At 39.1% G+C, this 17,406-nt stretch overlaps 1 protein-coding gene across 9 annotated transcripts in view; it reads left to right on the forward strand.

The window, feature by feature from the left end:
- EIF2AK4 (eukaryotic translation initiation factor 2 alpha kinase 4) overlaps positions 1-17,406 on the forward strand; it is an 89,818-nt gene that overhangs the window by 14,851 nt on the left and 57,561 nt on the right. For 8 of the 9 annotated variants that reach the window (XR_005032364.2, XR_005032363.2, XR_005032368.2 and 5 more), the window contains 5 exons: positions 1,954-2,106; positions 4,207-4,287; positions 5,435-5,583; positions 14,026-14,141; positions 17,212-17,369. Coding sequence is in view for 4 of the 9 variants with exons in the window: in XM_036923896.2 (XP_036779791.2) it covers positions 1,954-2,106; positions 4,207-4,287; positions 5,435-5,583; positions 14,026-14,141; positions 17,212-17,369 (657 nt within the window). In the remaining 5 variants the exon portion in view is untranslated. Of the gene's footprint in view, positions 1-1,953; positions 2,107-4,206; positions 4,288-5,434; positions 5,584-14,025; positions 14,142-15,585; positions 15,717-17,211; positions 17,370-17,406 lie in introns of those variants that run through there. The other variant, XM_036923904.2, reaches the window with a different exon arrangement.

Consider the following 17,406-nt stretch of genomic DNA (forward strand, 5'->3'; position numbering starts at 1 on the left):
GGTTATTTTTTTTTTTAAGAAACCACCAGATTCCAGCCTGGCTGTACCACTCTACATTCCTACCAGCAATATGTGAGTGACCCAGTCTCTTCATATCCTTGGCAGCATTTGATGTCACTCTTTTATTTAGCTGTTCTAATAGATGTGATGGTTAATTTTGTGTGTCAACTTGGCTAGGCCATCGTGCCCAGCTATTTGACCAAACATTACTCTAGATGTTTCTGTGAAGGTACTTTTTAGATGAGATTAACATTTACATCAGTAGACTTTGAGTTAAGCAGATTACCCTCTCTAACACAATTGAAGGCTTTAATGGGAAATGACTGGCCTCCCTAGAAGAAGAGGGAATTACCAGGGGAGAGCCTTTGAACTTGAACTACAACATCAGCTCTTCCTGGGTCTCCAGCCTACCGGCCTACCCTGCAAATTTTGGATTTTCCAGCCTCTATAACTGCACAAACCAGTTCCTTAAAATCAGCCCCCCTCTCTCACTCCCACCCTCCCTCCCTCCCTTTCTTTCTCTCTCCACACACCCATCCCATTGGCCTTTTCTCTGGAGAACTCTGAATAACAGATGTTTATTTCAAGGTGATGGTGGAGCGGCCACTGTAAATAAGGAGGTTGGGACAGAGGCCTCTAATAAGGTGACATTTGAGCTGAAGCCTGAGAGAACTACAACAATGAACCATGTATATACGGGGGGAGAGAGGGTCAGGAGTACATTGGAAAGTAATTCTTATTTCCTCCAGTCTTATGTATTTTATCAGCTTTGTTTGTACAGAAAATGGTAGTAAATTAAATTGGCAAAGGAAAAACTCTCCACTGCTTGGTTCCTGGCTTTCTTCTGGGGTAGAAGTGGTTTCTTTCTGACACAGTAGAAACTACCTACTTTTCCCAGCTTTCCTTAAAAGAGCTTTATTAGAAGAATCTTGGAGTCTAGACCACTGTTTTTCAACTGTAAATTGAAGTATATCCAGTGAATGCCACAGCTTCTATTGTAATAAAAAATACATTAACATCCCCCAATAACAGCTGTGGTTTCTTTGCATTTACTGTCTGAGAGAAAGGTGAACCCCAATTGAACTAACTTTATATTCTTGTGTATAGTGATTTCTATTACTGTTTACCACCCTGGTAAGTCCCTTTAGAAATAAGAATTCTTAAATCGCTTCATTGTAATTGAGGAAAATGAAATTTCAGAGTTGTGGTCCTCGTGCGCAGGAGCTTGGCACTCTTGACCTCTTTGGGGATGAGGTAGTCAGTTGATGTGCACTCCCAGAAACCTTTGTTCTATTGATTTACCAAGCCAGGTACGATATGGGGTAGGGGAAAGTGGCCTCCAACCCTCACATAAAGAATGTCTGAGAGGGGGCATTTTTCCTTCTGGCATTATCTGTGAATGCTTCCTAATTGCAAGTGAAATGCTTTCCAAGAGTTGGTCAGCCTCCTGCTGGTCCATTACTAGCAGGGAGTTAGTGAGGCCTCTCAATATTTGCCTGTGTACCCCAGTAGAGTATTTTCAGTATGCTGTAAGAACTGATAGAAGTTCTCATGTTAGCAATGGTTATTTTCTGTCATTATGTAGACAGGTTTTCTAGTTGGAAAGGTAATTTTTACTTTAATGTAGTCTTAAATATTTTGTTACATTTATATGTACAGGAAAATATTTTATTGGCTTTATTATACAGAAAACCGACAATAAATTGAATAGGACTACAGAAGAAAAGTGAAGCTCTTTATCTAGATAGTGATTTGTCTTGACAGCAACACAAGGAGATGATTCCTATAAAATCTTTTTCCACTGTGTACCTAATTCAGAATGTGTCATACCAGATGAATGTGTCCACTGTAAGTGGGGCTCTTCGGGCCTGCATGTTTTCCTGCAGTCTCTCCTTTGGGCCCTGTCTTCCCATTCTTTGATCATTTGTGGTTGATTTTCATCTACATGTTTAGGTGATGATATTTGAACTGGCTTACCACGTGCAGTCATTCCTCAGCGAGCATAACAAGCCACCTCCCAAGTCTTTTCATGAAGAAATGTTGGAAAGACAGGCTCAGGAGGAGCAGCGGAGGCTGTTAGAGGCCAAGCAGAAACAGGAGCAGGAGGTGAGACCCTTGTCACCATAGGCGGGCAGCCCTGAGGACTGCCAGCTTCTGTGTGTTTTTACCCTCTCTCTCTCTCTCTTCCTATACACTTACCTTTATTTAAGTTTTGCTCAGCCTTTGATTCAAGGAACTGTGGATCTATGTGAGAGGAGGCCCTAAGAGTAACTGACAAGTGAGTGGTGCCCCCCCAACAAATACCAGCTGCCCTTAGAACCCTTAGTCCAGGTCTTTAAAGAAAAAAAAAGAAAAAAGTCACTCTAACCGAGCTTCTTGTGGCCTTTCGGCACTAGCAAAGCTGCGTAGGAGTTCACTGAATTTCAAGGGCCATTTTCTTCTTCACTCTGTAGGACATGAATCTCATGTCAAATGGATAGCACAAGGCGAAGACTGAACTTCTTTATGTTCACTAACCATTTGTATTTTTCCCTTAGTCTGTTTGCATGAGGATAAACATGCCTGTGTTATTTTTTAAATCCTTTAATTAAAGATAGTATACATATCTAAATTTCCTTCTTGATTTTATCGTAGCTTTTCTTTTTAGTCTTTTAATCAACGTTTCTAGAATGTATTTTAACTGCTAATATAAGTTATAAAAAGGGGTTTTTATAAAAAACTTCTGGGTTATAAAACAAGAGTCTAAGGTGTTTTTCTCCCCAGACATATCCTAACATATTAATTAAATAATCATTCTTAAATGATTTGTAATACTTCTTTAAGTGTATTTTAACTGCTTACATATAGTAAGTTCTTTCTGTGAATTATCTCTTTTGTTAGATTCATCTGTTTCTTCCTGGAGTCTCTACGCCACTCTTTGAATTATTGTATCTTTCTAATGTAGTACCTGAGAAGTCAAGCCCCCCATCCCTTTGTCTTCCGTTACTCTGTTTTTCCTTCAGCCATTCTCACCCAGTCATTCTTACAGATGAGCTGTAGGGTTGCTTTCTCAAAATGAAAACCAAACAAATAAGCCCTCTGCCCTAAACTTGCATAGGAAGAATTGATATATTGATAGTACTCAGGAATTCCTATTCAGGAATTCAGCAATATTCGTATCTAGAAATGTTTCTCCACTTATTTTTTATCTCTTGGTGAGGCTGTCTAGTTTTCTTGGTATAGATGTTACTGTTTCTCACAGTTACTTCTGGAGTTTTGTTTTTCCTGCTTTTCTTTTCTTCCTACTCCTGGTAGGTTCATTTCTTTTTCTTCATTTTGTTCATCCTGTGTTTATATTAACACTCTCTTTGTGGGTCCCATTCATTTAGTTACTGCTTACCTCCTATTTAATTGTTTAGCCCAGTTATCATTTAGAGTTTAAAGTTCCTTATTGTCATTGTTCTTAGGAAGGCACCTTTTTATTAGAAAATAGTGAATATTTACCAATCTTGTTTTTGTGTGCTGCTAGAGCTATCTAGAAGGTTGGGGTAGGTTTTTTTCACTTTGTATTATTGCTATTACAGTTTTTGGTGGGTCTCTAGATTTGGTTTTGATATTTACAACCTGGAATTTTAGGTGACTAAAAAACACCATTTTTCCCTCCTTAAATTCAGACCAAATTGAGTAATAGATACATAAATCAACTGGATGGAGACAAAGATACCACTTTAATGCTGAGAAAGCTGATTGGAGAATGTGCTGGAGGTCTGTGGTGGGTGGCGGTGAGGCCTGTGCCATGGCTCCCCCAGATCCAGGCACTCCTCCAGATCCAGCACACCTTCTCCAGGTTGGCCCCACACCTGGTCACGGAGAGCAGGCAGAGTGCATTTTCTGCAGACACAGACATCAAAGCAGAGGCTGAGTCAGGCATGGGGAGAAGTGAAAGGCCAAGGGTAGTGACCTCCCTTGAGTGAAAGTCCCTCCCCCTGGCAACAGGAAGAAGGGGAGTAAAACCCCCTCTTGAAACCTATTTAAATGGGAATGCCTACTGCATAAGAACTCTGATAAACCTGATGTCACTACAGTTTGTACTAAGGCTCTCTATGTTTAGGCCTCCTCGGAAAGGAGGGCTTGAATTACTGAAATTCAAAAGTTTTTTTGTGATTTTAGAATTTATAATGGATGGGTTTCAGAGACCGGATTTGATGCTGGTATGATTTATTTCAGCAACGTGAAATCCTTCATGAGATTGAGAGAAGGAAAGAAGAGATAAAAGAAGAGAAAAAAAGGAAAGAAATGGCTAAGCAGGTATTCTATCAATTCTATTATACTAAAAGAGGACATTTCACTAAACATAGTGGGTTTTTATTTCCATTGTTATTTCCCCCTCCTATGTTACTGTCAGTAGTAAAGCTTAAAATGAAGCACTAAAAAAATCCCCCAAATATCATTTATTGTGTATTTTAGATCCATCAAAGAGGAAGCAAAATTTAGAGATGTATATTACCTATAGAGGACTTAGGCTTATGGAACTACAGTAGTTTATCAGGTGAGTTGAGGGAGAAAAGAGTTTGAAGTTTTGATTATTAACTGAACTGGAATTATTACTTGGAAAATAAAACTAATTGTTCATACTGAAGAGTGAATGGAAGCCATATGAATCTCCCTGAGATTTTATTCAGTGAAGAAAAAGGATTCAGGGGAACAGGTTTATAAAGTAGTGGAAAAAATAAAGCCCTTTTTTCCTTTATTTTTCATGAGTCCAGTTCAGTCAAAAAGCCAGTAACATGTGTGTGGAGAAAATTTTACTCATTCTCTTTTATAGCATGATGGCATTTCAACTTAAGGGGAAAGGTGTAGCAGGAAGAAGCATAGACCCGTAGAGCAGCACCTGTAGTAAAAGCTTTGGTTTTTTTATTGCCTATTTCTGAGACCTCGATAGGTGATGCCCTCTGTGACTCATTTTCTTCATCCCTTCAAATGGGGTGAATAATGTCTGTCTCATATAGTAAGTAATTCCCACAGGTAAGTGTACTGCCCTCTGAAAGTACGAAGCCATATGCAAATGGAGGATGATACTATTTCCACCCGCTCTCCTGTCTTATGTCTGATCTGCCTTCCTGTCGACACTCTGCTCTCTCTTTGATTGCTTCCTGCTGCTGATCACTTCTTGTTCTTCTCCCTAACTTTTCACACATATTCCAAGATTCCAAGCATTTTCATTTATAAAATCCACATTATCTTGAAACAGTAACCTGACCTTCAGTTCTTGAGCCAGTACCATTTTAGACCTTAAATTTTTTAAAGTTGAGTTCAACTTTGTTACGCTTCAGTTTTTAGGTTAAATAAAATTTGCGCTCTCTACTAAATTTATACATTTGTGCCATGATTGTCTCCCATTTACTTTTTTGTAAATGTTAAAGTAAAAAATAGGTCTTACTTTTCTTTTTTCTAGGAACGTTTGGAAATTGCTAGTCTGTCCAACCAAGATCATACTCCTAAGAAAGACCCAGGAGGACGCAGAACAGCTGCCATCTTGCATGGAAGCCCTCCTGACTTTATAGGAAATGGTAAACATCGTACCAACTCCTCTGGAAGGTCTAGGTAAGTCCCTGGGATTTCTGATCTGGAAGGTGAAAGATGCAGAAGTAATAAATCGACTTGTAGTGAAATTTGATGGACTTTTCGTATAATTGCTTTAATAACTTTTTCGAAGTCTATATGTCTTAATATATTAGTTAACAATGCAAAACAAAACTATCATTTAATATTCCCAACTATTTTTGATGACACCAGTTTTATAGCTCATTCCCTTCTAACAGCCTATATAGCACTTTATAGTCTTGCCTCCAATGAAGTTTGAGCTGACTTTTAACAATCTAACCAGTTAGTCATTCAAAATTTTTTCTTCCATTGGAATCATCATCCAGTCAAATTTCACACTGTATGTGTTTTTAGTCCGTAACCCTGTCAGTCCCATTACAGATGTGAGGAGTGTGCCCAAATGGGCACAGGTGTAGAAGATCCTTTGTGTGAGAACGAGAGCCCCGTTTGCCGCCAGGGCTCCCTCCCTGCTGCTGCCCCCTCGCGGCGGGTGGGCTTGTGGTCCGTCCCTGTTCTCGTGCTCCCGTGAAAGGTGCTGCCTCTTCCTCCACATCCTTTTTCATGAAAAGAACTGAGACTTCCCCGTCTGCTTGCTGTTGACCCCCCTGTGGACCCAGAAAGGAATTTTAGTACAGAATCCACTTGTGAGTGAGTGTCTGATTAAGTAGTGTAGGTATTATAATTCTGCTTCCTTATGTGCTTAAACTCTTTCATGAGCTAAGCAGCACTTAAAGCCAAGACTTCTTCTATGAAAAGAAACATTTTAGATACCAGACTAAAGACACACACACACACACACACACACAAACTATATGTATATATAGTTTGTTTATACAAAGAAACCATTTTAGTTCTTTCCCTAATCATCTACTTTAAAAAAAAAATAGCTTGGGAATCATTTTGATATTAATGTTTAACCACCTATTGTTGAGAAAAATGTTTTCTTGAATACTGTTTCTGGTAACAATTCCATTTTAAGATTATAACTTCTTACATTACAGATTATTTTTGCTGCTGGGCAACATAGTTTGAATTTATCAGTATTTCACTAGGAAATAGTTGACAAGTTCCTATTGTGATGTAAATAGCACCAATAAATCAATGCTATGAAAAAGTTTTTTTGGATATATGAAAACTGATTTTTTAGTTTAAACATTTCCAACTTTGTGACCAACTGTATAAACAGTGAGTCCAAGATTAGACTTACTTCCGAGGTCAGAATGATTAGCAAGCTTATTTACTAGGAAAGATGGGAAATTCTCCTCTTGACATAAGTAGGACAACTTTTTATGTAATGCTTACAGAGTGACATTTGTATGTTGGGTGGAACAGCATTCCATGAGCATCCAAAAAGGAACGTGAAAAGAAATAGTTTTCATCTATTGTTTGCCAAAGTTGTAGCCCATGCCTCCTGCATAGAACTCTGGCACTATGTTGCCTACTGACTAGGAAAGAATGAATCTTTCTTAAAGTACAGTGTACGTGCTTCTTTGGTTAAGAAATAAAAAGTCATTGCTACACCAAGTACTCCTGATTCTTTTTCTTCCTTGCTCTTCGCTGGTCCTTATGGGTTGGAAAAATGAAAGGAAATAATCCAAGTGTTCCATTTTATTCTTTCAGTTAGTAGATACATTTAGTAGAGATGATATTACCATATTGTTAGCAGGCAGGATTTGAATTGACTGTGACTGAAAGCAATAAAATCTAGAACCATGTTCATTCATTCAGAAGATAATGAGCATTTACTAAATGCCAGACACTGGAGCCCTGGGGATTCAATAAACAAGATCAAGAAGGACTCTGGTTTCATGTGGAGCTTATTTATATTCTAGTTGAAGGAGACTGTCCACAAGCAAACAAGAAAATGTCAGGTAGCAATGAGTGCTCTGCCGAGAATTAAAATAGGCTGTGTTGAAGAAAGATGAGATAGCTAGTTTAGATTGGGTGTTTGAAGGGAAGAATGCAAGGACTGGATCTTGAATGACTAAAGGAGAGTGACTTTAGATGGGGGGAATACCGGATCTGGATACTGAGAAGGAGCCAGCCACGCAGCTGAAGAGCAGCTGGTGCAGAAGACCTGAGGCTGCCGTGGGCTGGTCATGCACAGCGCTCATCGAACAACAGGACAGTGTGGCTAGAATCAGTGGGCATGGGGAGAGTGGTTCAAAGGGGCTAGGTAGGGGCAGGTCACAGGGGCTTTGTTGGTCAGTCAGGAGTTCAGGTATAATGCAAAGTCTTTGGAGGTTTTAGGCAGGAATAGGATATCATCTGCTTCACACCAAGAGTTCTTCCTGGCTGTATGGGGAGAAATAGCAGGGGAGCAACAGTAGAGGAGTGATTTTCACATCTCATTTCATATCACTCTCCCCTCTTCCCCACACTCCGTGCATTGTAGCCAATTAATTGTTCAGTCCTTTGAGCAGACCAAGCTCCTTCCCATCACGGCCTCTGTATCACTCCTCCTGGGATGCCCTCCCTCTGGCATGGGCATCCTTATCATTCAGTTCTCCCTTGCTGGGTGGCTCCTTATCATTCAGTTCTCCCTTCAAATGTGACCTCAGAGTCGCCTTCCCTGAGCACTAGCCCCCCCACCCCCGCACTTTCCGGCTTCATCACTTGTTCTCCAGTTCTCTGTTTTGTTTTTCTCCAAAGCACTTACCACCAGCTGAATATCTTACCTCTTTTTTTTTAGAGTCTTTCTCCTTTCTTGGGTGTATAAAGGCCATGAGAGCAAGAACCTCAGCTATGTTTTCCTCAGCGCCTAGAGCAGAGCCTGGCAGACACAAAGCAGGTGCTCAATAAACATCTGATAAGGAAGGGAGGAAGGAAAGACAATAGAAAGAAAGGGAGAAACTGTCTTTTTGGAACTTTTAGGGTCACAGCCTCTTTAACAGGGACAACTTTTCTTTTTCTGGAGGCTCTATAAAGACTCGCTAAAGCTTTAACAAAACGTTTTCACTTCTTCAAACAAGGGAAGAGAGAATGGAAAACCACTTACTATTATAGCAGAAAGGACTTAAAGGTCTGACACTCAAGGGCCTGGCCTCTTGGCCCAGCTTTTCTGTCGACTCTTTGCCTTTGTTGGAGAGCTTTATATTCTGTGTCCTTCTGGTTGTCTTTTTCCCCCCAGGAGGATTTACTTTTTTTTTTTTTTAATGGAGGTAAATTCCAATTGCATACAGCTAACCATTTTAAAGTATACAATCCAATGTCAGGTTGTCGTTTGTAAAGTGCAGATATAGTCCTCCCCAGTCCCTGCCTTTTTCCAACAAATCTCGTACTTCACAAATGGGTGCTTTGAACTATTGAGGAGAAGCTGGAAAAAGTCTCTGTACAGTGGTTCATGTAGAGAATTATTTTCACAGATTCAGGCTTGCCTTCTTTGCAGGTTGCTAAAGGATAGGCCAGAATCCGGGATATATCATCTGTTTCTACCATCAGAAACATCAGTTGCCTCCTAGTTTGTTTTCCTTATCCCAAAACTAGGTTTGGTAACTGCTGGCTATTCATCCTTACACAGAAGAGATAATTAAGAGTGTAAGACATGGGGTTCCCTCCATTCTCCCCAGAAAGCTGGGAACCACCAAAGCGTAAAGGGTGTGAGAAGAAGAGGAGATCCCTAAAACGTTTCCCCAGACCTGTGATCCTCCATTGTTTGCTGTTTCTCAAGTTGGTTCCAGGGAGGCATAGACTGGTTCACCTCAAATTAAACAGTGTCAGGAATTCTTATTAACTATATGTCCACAAGATGCCCTGAGTTTCAAATCAAGGGCTTAAGAGGTAGGATTTTCTGTGGCATGTTGGTGGATTAGGCAGGCACGACCACCCTAGGCCCTGTAGGTCTCAGCTGAGACTCCCCTTTCTCTGCCTCATCCCCACCGTCTACACCATTGGCCATGTGGGCGGGAAGCAGTCTTTTGGATGGGAGCCAAGTTCTCAAGTCCCCACTTGACAAATCGCCACCCATCTGCTTGCTTCGTGGCTTCTTAATTTTTTTCAAGTCATCTTTTCTTCTCTTTTGAGGTATCAAGGGACGTCCTGAATGCCCAGTTTAGTCTTCTAAAATTGAATTCTGTCTAGTTCTCTGCTGTTTGTAAGACCTACTTAATATTATTTGGCAATTTTGTTTAAAACACACTTTATCCTTGTGTACTGCCACAGCTCCTTCAAAAAACTGATAATATTGGTGATGTTTCTGATTATATTGCAAACCTCCCCATGAACATTCTATAATCTAGATTAGATAATTGACAGTGAGACTGTTTATGCTTCTAAATACCATTTGTTTGCATTAGGTTGGCTGTTTCTGGTGGAATTTAGAAGCTGTTTTACACATGAATGGATTAGGTCCCAAAAGACTGTTCTAAACCCAATTCTTGACCAGTCCAGAGTAGACAGTCTGAGCACCCAATGAATATACATCTTTTGGGTGAAAACAGGAGATGTGAATGACTGGATTTTGCCCCTTTATTCCTTCTCTTCAACTCTGTGATTTACTTTTCATCCTTCAGAACTGTTCCTGCTGTCACCTGATCTATCTGATGCAGCATGTACCAAAGTGTTATTTTCTTGACACTTTCACTTTTTAAGTTGTCTCTATTTTTATTTCAATCCTAATGATACATCTTTTCTTACTAGAACTCTTAACATTCTCATTGTGTTTGTACTTAACAGTTACAATGGGGTAATTAATATTCTACAACGCCTTAATACGAAGCATTTACACACTGTAAACTGAGTAACATACAGAGACTAAATATAAAAAAGACTCAATTGAAGGTTAGCACCATCTATTGGAGGGGGCAGAGCCGATATCAAAGTGCTTCTAACAATAAGCCTGGTATATCATTTTAAACCTTCATTTTCATCCTTTTCTCCATAAATTTCACTGTGCCCCTGGTTGCACAAGTAACCTTAGAAGTAGTAATTTAAATAGAACTGCAGTGTATTAGCCATTGCCTAGTGTTTAGAATATGTGGATACATGTGGAGTATGAAAAACTCAAATCATAATAGGTCTCATGAGCAGTGCAGGAGGAAGGTGGGGAAGGGGAAGATAATGTAGGCCTGGAGGTAGAGAGGCCGGTTAATAACGGAGTGTGTCCAGGAGAAAGTTGGTGATGACCTGAAAGGGGCGGGGGGACTGGGGAGGAGAGGGTGGTACTCAGGGATCAGTTAGATGCAGGAGATCTAGGAGCTCAGGGAGACATATTTGACCAGTGACACTGAATGGATGACAATGCCACCAAAATAACCAAAGGGGGAAGTCAGATTGTGAGTGGGTAGGAGGGAGGTGGCAGATTGACACTGCAGTGGGATGAGGAGTGCAGAAGTGGAGACAGCAGGTGTAGAGGTTTGAAAATGAAAAGCAGGAAGGAGTGGAGGCACAAGATTGAGCCAGAGGACTGTGGACACAGGAGAGATTTATAGGCTGAGGGGAAGGAGCCAGTATAGAGAGACAGATTGAATTACAGGAGAAAGGGACTAACTGGGACCAGGATTCCAGAGGAATGGAACTGAGGGACATGGTAGCTATCCTTCCTCAGAGTCCAGGAAAAAGAAAGAATGGTACAGATGCCAAGGACCTTTAGAGGTGGAACAATAAAGTGTGGGCTTCACTATCCATTGCTTCATGTTCTCAGTGAAAGTAGAAGTCAAGATCATGCTTAGAGTGAGAGGGCTGCTTTCACAGATTCAGGGACAGATCTGCCCATGTACCTCATCGAAGCATTACACACAAGTGTCCAGTTGTGGCCGTGAAGAGCTCTCTTCTTGCCATTTCCCTGCAACCCCATCTCCCGATTTATTTTTGCATAATGATCTAACTTCCCAGCTGTTGCCCCCCACCCAGGAAAAAAAGCAGAAAAAGGGAAATTAGGGAGGAGGAGAGGGTGGGCGTTGAGCATTTTGGAGGTCATGAAGGGGAAGGGCACAGAGCACCTGCCAAAGACCCGTAAGAGAGTGAACGCACATTCAAAAGTGGCCCAAGGGGACAGGGGATCTGTAGCGCTCCTGCCTTTTGCAGCTTTCTCTAGATGTGCATGTGCAGAGGAATGAAGATGTGTGCGATCAGTGTGGGATTGAGCTAAATCACTGCTGTGGAACTTCTGTGATGATGGAAATGTTCTCTCTAAGTGTTTTCCATTATGGTGGCCACTAGCCACTTGTGGCTATTGAGAACTTAAATGTGACTACTTCAGTTGAAGAACTGAAATTTTTTTTTAACCAAATTTTCTATGCTGTACTTTCATCCCTAGGTCTAAACATGTTGTTGCAAATGGCAAGATTTCATTCTTTTTATGGCTAATATTCCAATGTATACTTACATACTACATCTTCTTCACCCATTCAGCCAACATGGACATGTAGGTTGTTTATATATTGGCAATTGTAAGTAATGTTGCAGTGAATATAGGAGGGCATACAGCTTTTCAAATCAGTGTTTTTGTTTTCCTTGGGTAGATATCCAGAAGTGGAATTACTTGGTCTTATGGTATTTCCATTTTTAATTTTTGAGTTTTTTTGAGGAACTTCCATACTGTTTTCCACAGTGGCTATACCATCTTACATTCCCACCAGCAGTGCACAAAGGTCACCTTTTTTTTGACATACTCACCAACTCTTGTTATTATCTTTCAATACTAGTCATGCTGACAGGTATGAGGTGATAACTCATTGTGGTTTTGATTTGCATTTCCCTGATGATTAGTGATGTTAGCATCTAATGATCAGCATCTTTTCATGCATCTGTTGGCCGTCTGTATGTCTGCAGGTCCTCTGCCCATTTTTGAATAAGATTATTTGGGTTTTTTGGTGTTGAATTATATGAGTTCTTTATATATTTTAGATATTAGCCTCTTATTGGATATATTACTAGCAAATGTATTCTCCCATTCAGTAGGTTGCCTTTTCATTTTGTTGATGGCTTCCTTTATTGTGCAGCTTTTTTGTTTGATGTAGTCCCACTTGTTTATTTTTGCTTTTGTTTCCCTTGCCATGGGAAACATGTCTAGAAAAAATTTGCTAATGTTGACATTCAACAATTTACTACCTATGTTTTCTTTTAGGAGTTTTATAGTTTCAGATCTTATATTTAGATCTTTAATCCATTTCAAGTTTATTTTTATGTAAGATAGTAGTACAGTTTCATTCTTTTGCATGTAGCTGTCCACTTGTCCCAGCACCATTTACTGAAGAGTCTGACTTCCCCATTGTATTTTCTTGCATCCTTTGTCATATATTAATTGACCATATAAGTGTAGGGTTATTTCTGGACTCTTTATTCCTCTCCCATTGATCTGTGCATCTGTTTTTGTTCCAGTACCATACTATTTTGATTTACTATACCTTTGTAGTATAGCTCAGGAAGGGAGTGCTTGATACCTTCAGCTTTGTTCTTCCTTCTCAAGATTGCTTTGGCAATTCAGGGTCTTTTGTGGTTCACTACAACCTTTGGATTATTTCTTCTAGTTCTTTGAAAAATGCTATTGGAATTTTGATAGGGATTGCATTGAATCTGTAGATCACTTCGGGTGGTATGGACATTTTAGCAACATTCTTCCAATCCATGAATATGGAATACCTTTCTATTTTTTTTGTGTCTTCTTCAATTTCTTTCATCAGTGCCTTATAGTTTTTAGAGTATGGGTCTTTCACCTCCTTGGTATTAATGCTAAAATGCTTCTCGAGTATTTTATTTTCTTTGATGCAATTGTAAATGAGATTGTTTTCTTAATTTCTCTTTCTGTTAGTTCATTATTAGTATACAAAAGTGTAACAGAATTCTGTATATTGATTTTGTATTTTGCAACTTTACTCAATTCATTTATTAGGCTAGGATGTCCAGTACTATGTTGAATAAAAGTGGGGGGAGTGGGCATCCTTGTCTGGTTCTGATCCTAGAGTAAAAGCATTCAGTGTTTCACCGTTGAGTATGATGTGAGCTGTCGGCTGGTCATATGTGGCCTTTATTATGCTGAGTGAGTGTGTATCCTCTCTACACACTTTGTTGAACGTTTTTATCATGTATAGATGTCGAATTTTTTTAAGTGCTTTTTCTGTATCTGTTGAAATGACCATAGGCTTTTTATCCTTTTGTTAATGTGGTATATCACATTGATTGATTTGTGAATATTGAATCAAAGAACTGAATTTTTAATTCAATTTCATTTTAATTAAATTTGAATGGTTACATGTGGCTAGTGACTACCATATTGGACAGCACAGATCTAGAGTTAGGAGTCTGCAGAGTTCATGTGGAAAAGATCTCAGTGGGGAATGGAGGGAGTTGAATGACTTAACCTATTAGTCTTCAACTCAATTTCCAGTAAAGAAAGATGTTAGACAGTGAATGGGCTAGTAAACAGGAAAAAATGAAGCAGTAAGAATTCCTATGTTGATCTTAAGTTAAAGAAAAAAATCATTGTCCAAATTTATTTTTAAGGCGAGAACGTCAGTATTCTGTATGTAGTAGTGAAGATTCTCCTGGCTCTTGTGATATCCTGTATTTCTCTGTGGGTACTCCTGATCAGCTCATGGTGCACAAAGGGAAATGTATTGGTGAGTAAACTAGCTAAATTCCTTTAAATTATTCTAACAACAAAAGTTAATCATGAAAGAATGGGTAGAATAGACACTGTACATCTAGACCAGCATAGTCCAAGGAAGACTACCCCCTTTCCTTCTGACCTGAGTGAGAAGTCACTCAGATTTCCCCCACTGTAAGATGCAAATAAAAACTTAGGCTGTTGGAAATATTGTTAGCATAAAGATAATTTAAATTTTGTCATGATTATAATTAGTCAAGCTTTTGAAACCAAATGATTGAAATACGATGAATCAGTAGAATTTCGTGTTATGTGCATCTGTTCCTGATAAAATATGTGTAACAGAGTAAGTTCTAATGTCTGTGATGTTTAATGACTGCATTTCATTTTCATAAGTGGATGTCCATCTACTTTGCATTTTCCTGCTTGGCATATTGTACCTGACCAGGAAAATCACTTTCTGTATATCTTATTTAGCAGTTTTATATATAATGGCTATTTGGAGTGAAGCTTGTTATACAATTTGTTATTTGAATTGTTTACATCATAATCAAGTTTTCAATATCTATTTTCTTTGCCTTGAGCATACATCTTTTATCAGTCATACAGACATAGTCACCAGCTGGTGTAAGAGATTACTTACATATAGTGTTTGGCAAGTAAGTTTAATTTTCAATGCCATGAATGTTCTTAGCAGTGATAACAGATAGCCATATTATCTAAATAGAGTTTGCTTTCTCTTGTTGTCTTTTTCATTCCTCTTTAAGGAGATATAAATAAGCAGGGTACTCACCAGGAGCAGGCAGCAGATAGGAGGGAGAAGAAACCAAATACCTGAATAGTCTATCTATGAACTGGACACTTAAATTTGGCTGACTGAAAGCAGTCTGGACCATGAGGATTCTGTGTATACACAGAGCATGCTGTATGCAGATAAAGCAACCACGGGCAGGTTCAAGACCTTGACAGAGCTGACTGGCTCTGAACCAGAAACTGTCCTTGACTCAGAGACATTTCAGACTCGTGAACTGGCAACTCATAGCATAGGGGTAGAGGGGAGAGGGAACTAGAAGATTAGGCTAGTTGTATGTAATTACCAATGTTTTAGCCTTAGGGGGAAAAACCCTCATGTCTGAAAATTTGTCAACTAAAGGAAGCCACCTGTGGAATGTGGCTGGGGAATAATCTGGGGAAATCAGGAAGGCAAATTAGTCCAATTGCTTATTCCCTTAACTCTGTCTTTTACTCTCACAGGTACTCATCAGGCAGATTCACCTTAGTTAATACCCTCATTAGGAGACACATTTTCAATCTGGACTTTTTTTTAGGAAACCACCAAATAAATTATTTATTTTGCTTTCTTACAACAGGTCTAGTTTTTAAGATATGTCCTAATTTTCTATGAAATATTTTTATAAAAGATCAACTAATTAACATTTGTTTTTCAATTTGAAGCTGTCAGAACTAGAGAGAATGGAGAACTTCCTTATGGATAAAGTATTGTAGAAGCTGTGTAAATGATCATCGTTAGCACAGAATAGAGGACTACAGTTCTTTTCGCAGCATATTTTCCCTCAGCCTCATTGCGGTGTGTTTTTTTGTCTCTTTTATTAACCCCATCATTCAAAAGTGACAAGAGGAGGGTGGCGGTAACAAATTAGAATACAAAGAACCCCAACCAGCAATTATGAAGTACCCATCTAGTTCCAATTGGGGAGATAAATACTGGAAGACATTGTACCATATAATGCACAAATTTAATTAGATTTATATAATAACATCATGAAAATTTAATATTGTGTCTCCAATGTATACTGCTTAGATCCCACATTCCACAGGTGGCTTCCTTTAGTTGACAGATTTTCAGACATCAGGGTTTTTCCCCCTAAGGCTAAAACATCGGGAATTACTTATGACTAGCCTAACAGATCATTTTAATTAAAACTTCTTAAATCGTCAGCATTTCTACAAAGTAAAAACTGCTTCTCAAAAAGTCTGGGTGAGCTAGTTCAGCCACATTTCTCCAAGGATTTTGCTAAAACTATATACTAAGAGAAAAAGACAGAATACTATATATATCACTGGTTCTTGAATGGGGGCAATTTTGTTCCCAAGGGGACACTTGGTGATATCTGGAGACATTTTTGATGGGTTAGGAGAGGGGTGCTAATGGCATCTAGTGGGTAGAGGCCAGGGATGCTGCTGAATATCTTACAGAGCACAGGACAGCCCCTTTCAACAAGAGATTTTCTGGTCCAAAATGTCAATAGTGTCAAGGGCCAGAAACCCTGTTATATATGCTACGATTTGGTAAATTAGAAAAAAAAGGATGGTGGGGAGAGGGAACTAGAAGAGAAGTGAAACAAAGTGGTGATATTGTGGGTGATATTTTCCTCCACTTCCAATTTTTGGGTTAAGTTTCTAGTATAGTCTTAAGTGAAAATACAGATTTTTATAAAAATTTGCTGTTACAGCAACTTAGCTCTCCCAGGTACAAGGAGAAACCATATGCCTGTCACTACATAAAACATGTCTCCTTTTAGCTTTAAACTCTCATTTCTGTTTCCTTCCCTCGAAACCATTGGCCAGTTTGTATTTATTCAATATATTCAAGTCTTGTATTTAGAAAACCATTGATGTATTCAAATTTCCAAATTACTAAAAATTGCTTTTACTGTGCACACAAATCTACACTGATGGAGTAATCTTGATGGAGTGTTCCTATTTCCAGATTCCCTTGATCACATTAGCCAGTATTTACACTCTCACGCCAGTATGCGTAGCCATCAGAGGAGAACCAGTTATGAAAGTAACACTGTGAATACCGGCTGGTAGAAGAAAACACTGGTCTGATACTAGTCTCATTGTTGATTCTTGTCTCTATAAAAATTAATATTTCAGGGCACCAAGTGTATCACTGAATATTAAAAATTGGTTATAAAAGAGCATGTATTACATGAAATCATTTTTCATTGTTAGCACATATTATCAGCTGTTGAGTGAATGAATATACATCCCCTCTATTTTAACCACCATAGAAAATGTACCAGTGAGATTTGATTATATTTTCTTTCAATGTACAGGCAGTGATGAGCAGCTTGGAAAATTCATTTATAATGCTTTGGAAACAGCCACTGGCAGCTTTGTCTTGTTGTATGAGTGGGTCCTTCAGTGGCAGAAAAAAATGGGTCCGTTCCTTACCAGTCAAGAAAAAGAGAAGATTGATAAGTGCAAAAAGCAGGTAGGCATACAAGATGGCTCACTGAGCAGAAAGCAGA

The sequence above is a fragment of the Manis pentadactyla genome, chromosome 11 (genome assembly GCF_030020395.1).
Source record: "Manis pentadactyla isolate mManPen7 chromosome 11, mManPen7.hap1, whole genome shotgun sequence".
Lineage (NCBI taxonomy): Eukaryota > Metazoa > Chordata > Mammalia > Pholidota > Manidae > Manis > Manis pentadactyla.